Genomic DNA, 6,986 nt, shown 5'->3' with positions numbered 1-6,986 from the left:
TTTTTTTTTTTTTTTTTATGAGATGGAGTTTCGCTGTTACTGCCCAGGCTGGAGTGCAGTGGCGCGATCTTGGCTCACCGCAACCTCCGCCTCCCAGGTTCAAGTGATTCTCCTGCCTCAGCCTCCCGAGTAGCTGGGACTACAGGCGCATGCCACCATGCCCAGTTAATTTTGTATTTTTAGTAGAGATGGGGTTTCACCATGTTGGCCAGGATGGTCTCCATCTCTTGACCTCGTGATCAGCCCGCTTCGGCCTCCCAAAGTGTTGGGATTATAGGCGTGAGCCACCACACCTGGCCAAGTAATGCCTTTCTTACCACATCTCTAAATATTCAAATCCCATCTGTCTTTAAGACCCAACTCAATGTTATATCCTCTATGAAGCCTTCCCTGATTCTCCAGTCAAAAGTAATCTCATCTTCCTCTGACTTTCCATCATACTGTTTCCTCAGTGCCACTTAAGACTTCCAATTCAGCCGGGCGTGGTGGCTCATGCCTATAATCCCAGCACTTTGGGAGGCCAAGGTGGACAGATAACCTGAGGTCAGGAGTTCGAGACCAACACGGAGAAACCCCGTCTCTACTAAAAATACAAAATTAGCCAGGCGTGATGGCACATGCCTGTAATCCCAGCTACTAGGGAGGCTGAGGCAGGAGAATCACTTGAACCTGGGAGGCGGAGGTTGCGGTGAGCCAAGATCGCGCCACTGCACTCCAGCCTGGGCAGTAACAGCGAAACTCCATCTCATAAAAAAAAAAAAAAAAAAGACTTCCAATTCAGTATCATACTGATTATGCCAGGCATCACACTTATTGCTTTGGCATTTGAAGAGGTCTCAATAAATACCTGCTTGATAAGTGAATGACTATGTACAACAATTGAGAATTTCATCTTCATCTAGTAAATTTTAATTATGGAAATATCTGAAAGTCATTTAGGCTCAAGAACAGTAAATGAAGTCGTTGAGCTCAAGAATGCCTACTTCAGTCAAAATGTACATTTTCTTGACCAAAATAAGACTAATTTGGCATACGTCTGTAAATAACCTGAAAGAAATTCCCAAAGAAAAGCACTGGAATAAGGACATAACCTCCCAAAGTAACTCCCAAGAAATACTCACCCAGATTATATAAATTCCAGAAGATTTGTTCTAAAATCAGTTTCATTATTTTACAGTAATACCATGTTTCTTTTCTAGCAAATTCAGAGTCCAATTATCCAGTTCTATTATTTCTTCTTCTAATATATTTCTGATTAATTCCTTCTCCATTTTCCCTGCCACTCCCAAGTCCAGGCCTTCATTTTCTTCATAACCAACCAATTTTAAAAGCTTTCCAATTTGTCTCCCTTCCCATAGTTCCTTCAACAATATTTATTGAGTGATCCCATGTGCCAATTTTGAGGGCAGGAACTGAGGACCATATAAAGAAATATCAGACCAGGCACAGTAGCTCACAACTGTAATCCAGCACTTTGAGAGGCCAAGGCCGGAGGATTGCTTCAACCCAGGGATTCGAGACCAGCCTGGGCAACATAACAAGACCCTGTCTCTATTTAAAACCAAAACAAAATTTTTTAAAAAGAGAGAAATATCAGACAAGGCCTGACCTCCAGAACAATCTTGAAGCATGTACAGAATCCACATATTTAACGGTCACAATTGGAACCGAGAATTTGAAGCAATGGGTAGGTCCTCTGGCCTCCCCAAAACACACTATACTATTCTCACACGCCATTCTCACGCAGTCTTTCTCACATACTATTCTCATCCTCCTCCCTCTCCTGCTCCCTTTGTTCATCCTATTGGATAAGGCCTATGTTACACTGCCCGTATGTCACACACCAACTTCATCTCCAATTTCTCTCCAACTTGTCTCCTGAGCTGCAATCAAGATAATCTACTTGCTGTAACCTGGAAGTGACTTACTCACAAGTGCCTTTGTTCATGATTAACTATTTATCAGCACAATCCTCCCTACTTTGTCTCTGCTAACCCATAGCTACCACCAATCTCAAGTCCCCTCTTTTGTATGTGTTGGAAAGTATATAACTTAACTACATATCATTGTTTTCATCTTATAACCTTATTTCTTTTGTATTTGTCTCACAGTATATATTACAGTGTTTCCTAACTAAGGGCGTATATCACAATCACCTATGGAGCTTCTTAAAAAATACAAAGGCCTGGCCAGGCACGGTGGCACACGCCTGTAATCTCAGCACTTTGGGAGGCTGAGGTGGGCAAATCACAAGGTCAAGAGATGGAGATCATCCTGGCCAACATGGTGAAACCCCGTCTCTACTAAAAATACAAAAATTAGCTGGACACGGTGGTGCGAACCTGTAGTCCTAGCTACTCAGGAGGCTGAGGCAGGAGAATCGCTTGAACCTGGGAGGAGGACGTTGCAGTGAGCCCAGATCAGGTCACTGCACTCCAGCCTCCTGACAGAGGAAAACTCCGTCTCAAAAACAAACAAACAAACAAACAAAGGCCTTCAGCTACTTGGGAGGCTGAGGTGGGAGGATTTTTCTCAGCCCAGGAGATGGAGGCTGCAGTGAGCTATGATCACGCCACTGCACTCCAGCGCCTGCGTGACAGAGAGAGACCCAATCTCAAAAAAAAAAAAAAAAAAAAAAAAAGCAAAATACAAAGGCCTTGACCCGTGGGAGCTGGACATCTTTATTTCTAAAAAGCCCCACTGATGATTTTCATGTACACTCTAAGCTGAGAAGCACTGATTTATTGCAATGTTTTCCATATAACAGACATTCAATGCCTATTAATTCACGGCATGGAAGCCCATAAATAACTTTTCTCTAAATAGCCTAACCAGATATCAACCCCTAGACTACACTAGCTCTGTTCCAAGTGCAACATGTGGTTTTAAGATTTCATTTCCTGAAGTACTACATGGAGAGACACTATTACCTTGTGCCTTTACATTGTTTCCTATTTGTTGAAAAATGGAGGCCTGGAATGCAGCCATGTTAGACAACACTACATAAGAATGTACTCTGGAGTGTTCTGTTCAAATTAGTTATAAAAAGAAGAACAATGTACAAGTAGACATTGTGAATGAATACAGCATTCTTACTGAATGAATAGATTCTTACTAAAGCTATAGAGAAGAAAGATCAGGAATTTGGTCGGTGGTGTCACCCTGTCTTCCTAGCTACCAGTCTCCTAAATTGCTTGAGACAGTCCAGGGACCCCTGAAGACTGAGGAAGACTTTCAGCTGCTAAAGAGCCTCTAAGTGCACTAAAGTGCTCAAATCAGATAAGTAACCCAAGCCCCACCCAGACAGATCCACAGTTGCCTCCCAACTGCCCTGACACACACTATTTACACAGCTCAGTGGGGGAGCAGTATGAACTTTTTCCAAAGTTGTTCCTCACAGGCAGGACCAGTCTGAGTCACCCAGCCAGGGTGGGAAAGAAAAGTGTGACATTAGCCAGGGAAGTGTTGGGAGACTGGTCCCAGCACCTCTTTTTTCCCATTTCAGACGTGGGCTCCACCTCCTTCAGGAATCACCTCGGTTATGAGTCACAGCTGTGGGTTACAGGGGTCTGCAGAGCCACCAGGAAAGTTGTGGATGGGGAGGGGATGCCCCAGCCTTTTCTCCGGCAGGGGCGGCAGATCCCAGATTTCACAGGCCTCTCCCAACAGCTCCATCTTGCTTCCTGCCAGGAGGAGGGGCCAAGGAGGGCCCCCGAGTCTAGAAAGGCCACAGTGGGAGGAGGCCGTTTGACAGCAGGTAAAGCTAGGTGGAAATGTCCACAGGAGGGAATGACAGGAAGGGCAGCAGGGCTGAGCGGAAGGAAAAACCGGGCTTGTGGTCACGAATGACTGCATAAAGGTGTGAGAGTGCCAGAGGAGTGAGCATAAGTAAAATGTCCAGGAGGGAGGAGGAGGCGACAGAGAGTGAGGTAAGTGAATAAAAGGGCGGAATACAGGGAGCTCTGGGGAGCGAGGGTGGGCGAGGCGGGTCTCAGGGTGAGGGGCAGAAGTATTAGAAAGGAGGACAACGTGGCTCAAATAAGGATCCCTAGAAGAGAAGGCAAGAGATCCGTGGGAAGGCCCGCTCTCCCTCCCCCACACATCCAGATCGAGGAGGCCTAAAAAGGTGCTGAGAGCGAGGAGGTCAACGTGGGGGCGAAGCCTGCGCGGGGCAGGGACCCTCGGACATCCCGGCAACTCTCATTTATTGGGTGCCTGCTGTGGGCCACACGCCGCGCGAGGCACTCCACAAATAATACCTCACCAGATCTTCACGACAAGCCCGCAAGGCAGCCTTTTTCCTGACTGCTCCCATTTTATAGATGAGGACACTGAGGCCCGGAGAGGCTCAAGACTCGCTCAAGGTCACAGGGCGGAGAAGAGGCCATTCGAACCCTTGGCGCCTGGCTCCGGAACCCACGCGGAAAGCCACGGCCAGCAAACCGGCCACAGGCAGCCGCGACGCGGGCCGGGGCCCCGGGGACACCTCCCGCGCCCGCTCCCGCGCCAGGCCCTGCGCGCTCACCCGGACAAGGTTGCTGACGGCCGCCTGCACGGCGGCCACGGGCGCGGTGAGGTCAGGAATGGCTTTGCCGTCCACCTCGCCCTCCTCGTGCATTATCACCAGGTGGGAGATCTGCTGTGCCACCGGCTCCAGGATGCTCTCGATCGTGCGCGTATGAAACACTGGCATCGCGGCGGCGAGCGGGGCGGCGAACCGCGGGCGACAGAGAAGTAGGATCCACGGGGCCGGGAACCGGCGAAGAGACAGACTCTGTGCAGCGACTACGGAGTCGGGGCTTCCCTCGGCGTAGCCAGCCTCACGGGCTCCCCGCCCCCTCTGGTCGCCGCGCCCAATGGCAGCGCCGCTCAGACCTGGGCCGCCACTCCTACTGGTCCCTTTTCGAGATGCTCCGCCCCAGCCACCCCGCCGCCAAACCCCGCCCCTCCCCCATTCCCAAGGGAGGGGCCTGGGATTGGGGCTGAGCCGCCGGGATTGCTACCGGATTCCCGAGCCCTAACGCCGGGCGCTCCTTATAAGGGCATGGTGGGAACGGAGCGGGCGGCTGGAGCCGGCTGGCCCCGCCCCTGGGCCGCCTCCCGCCTCGGATCTGGGGAGCTCCGCCCCTCTGCAGAATCACCTCAGAGGGGCGGGATCTCCTCACCTCAGGCGGCGCTAGAGTTTGATAAGACCAGGAGGTCTCCCACGTCCCCTCCTCAACTTTTCCCTTCACACGAAACCCTCAGAATACTCCTTCCATTCCCTCCCAGCAATGCATGAGAAGGTTTTTAGTAAAAGATTCAAACAGCAGAGGTGCACTGAGAAACAGCAGCGTCCCATTCACGTAAACGCAGACTCCGCCCCCTGCCCTCCTCAGAGACATTCTGTTTAACAGCTGGCTGTGTAGCCTTCTAGACTTGTCTACAGATTCACTTCTACATATATCTTTTCTAAGTAAATGAGATTAATAAACATTTTCCTGGAACTAGGTATGATTGCCCTTGATTAAAATGCCCTTATCTTTCACTGTTGGTAAAGGTCTACCTCATTCTTCTTAATGACTGCATGATATTCCTTTGCACGAAATAAAACTATTTACAGAACCAATTTCCTACTCATGGACTTGGGTTGGGTTCTGGTTTTCACTATTAAAAAACAATTCTGCATGAATTGTACTTGCCCCTGTGCTGTGAATCTGTGTATTTATCTAGGGCAAATGCCTACCAGGAAAGAGAAAAATGCAAAAGTATGTGCATTTTATATTTTGATAGGTAAGACCAAATTATCCAGTTCCCTCATGCTTTGTATAAGACATCTTCCAGGCCGGGCACGAAGGCTCACGCCTGTAATCCCAGCACTTTGGGAGGCTGAGGCAGGCGGATCACGAGGTCAGGAGATCAAGGCCATCCTGGCTAACACGGTGAAACCCGGTCTCTACTAAAAATACAAAAAAATTAGCCGGGCGTGGTGGCGGGCACCTGTAGTCCCAGCTACTCAGGAGGCTGAGGCAGGAGAATGGCGTGAACCCGGGAGGCGGAGCTTGCAGTGAGCCGAGATGGCGCCACTGCACTCCAGCCTGGGCAACAGAGCGAGACTCTGTCTCAAAAAAAAAAAAAAAAGACATCTTCCAAACGTCTTACTTACTTCAAATTCGCTTTTGCCCAAGCTTTCCCATTCTGAGGCAAAACACTTTCAGTAATGCCTCCAAGCAAAAGATCCTCACATCAAATGAAAATTTTTGTCTAGTGCTACCACAACCACCAGAGCTGTTTTCTCTGCCCATTACTTTGTGTTAATAGTATAAATATTTGGGTGATGGGGCCAGGCACGGTGGCTCACGCCTGTAATCCCAGCACTTTGGGAGGCTGAGGCGGGCGGATCACCTGAGGTCAGGAGTTCCAGACCAGCCTGGCCAACCTGGTGAAACCCTGTCTCAACTAAAAATACAAAAATTAGCCAGGCATGGTGGCAGGCACCTGTAATCCCAGCTAATCAGGAGGCTGAGGCAGGAGACTTGCTTGAACCTGGGAGGTGGAGGTTGCAGTGAGCTGATATCGTGCCACTGCACTCTAGCCTGAGCAACAGAGTGAGACTCCCTCTCCAAAAAAAAAAAAAAAGTTGACTGATGGAACTATATGATTTTTTAATTTTAAAAATTACTTTATTTTATTTATTTTTATTTATTATTTATTTTTTGAGATAGGGTCTCACTCCAGTTGCCCAGGCTGGAGTGCAGTGGTGTGATTTCGGCTCACTGCAGCCTTGACCTCCCCAGGCTCAGGTGATTCTCCCACCTCAGCATCCCAAGTAGCTGGGACCACAGGTGCATGCCACCACGCCCGACTAATTTTTGTATTTTTGGTAGAGACAAGGTTTCGCCATGTTGTCCAGGCTGATTTCAAACTCCTGGACTCAAGAAATCCACCTGCCTTGGCCTCCCAAAGTATATATGGCCTCCCAAAAAGTATATGATTTTTTTAAATCC

At 48.9% G+C, this 6,986-nt stretch overlaps 1 protein-coding gene across 2 annotated transcripts in view; it reads right to left on the bottom strand.

Annotated features, from left to right (window-relative positions):
- VCL (vinculin) overlaps positions 1-4,825 on the bottom strand; it is a 127,480-nt gene extending 122,655 nt beyond the window's left edge. For both annotated transcript variants that reach the window (XM_032140518.2, XM_032140524.2), the window contains exon 1: positions 4,526-4,825. In XM_032140518.2, the coding sequence (XP_031996409.1) occupies positions 4,526-4,693 (168 nt within the window). In that variant the 5' untranslated portion in view covers positions 4,694-4,825. The remainder of the gene's footprint in view (positions 1-4,525) is intronic.
- Between the last annotated feature and the right edge of the window lie 2,161 nt (positions 4,826-6,986).

Source organism: Hylobates moloch, unplaced genomic scaffold (genome assembly GCF_009828535.3).
Source record: "Hylobates moloch isolate HMO894 unplaced genomic scaffold, HMol_V3 SCAFFOLD_3, whole genome shotgun sequence".
NCBI classification, from domain to species: domain Eukaryota; kingdom Metazoa; phylum Chordata; class Mammalia; order Primates; family Hylobatidae; genus Hylobates; species Hylobates moloch.
This window is presented reverse-complemented; position numbering and strand designations above follow the sequence as displayed.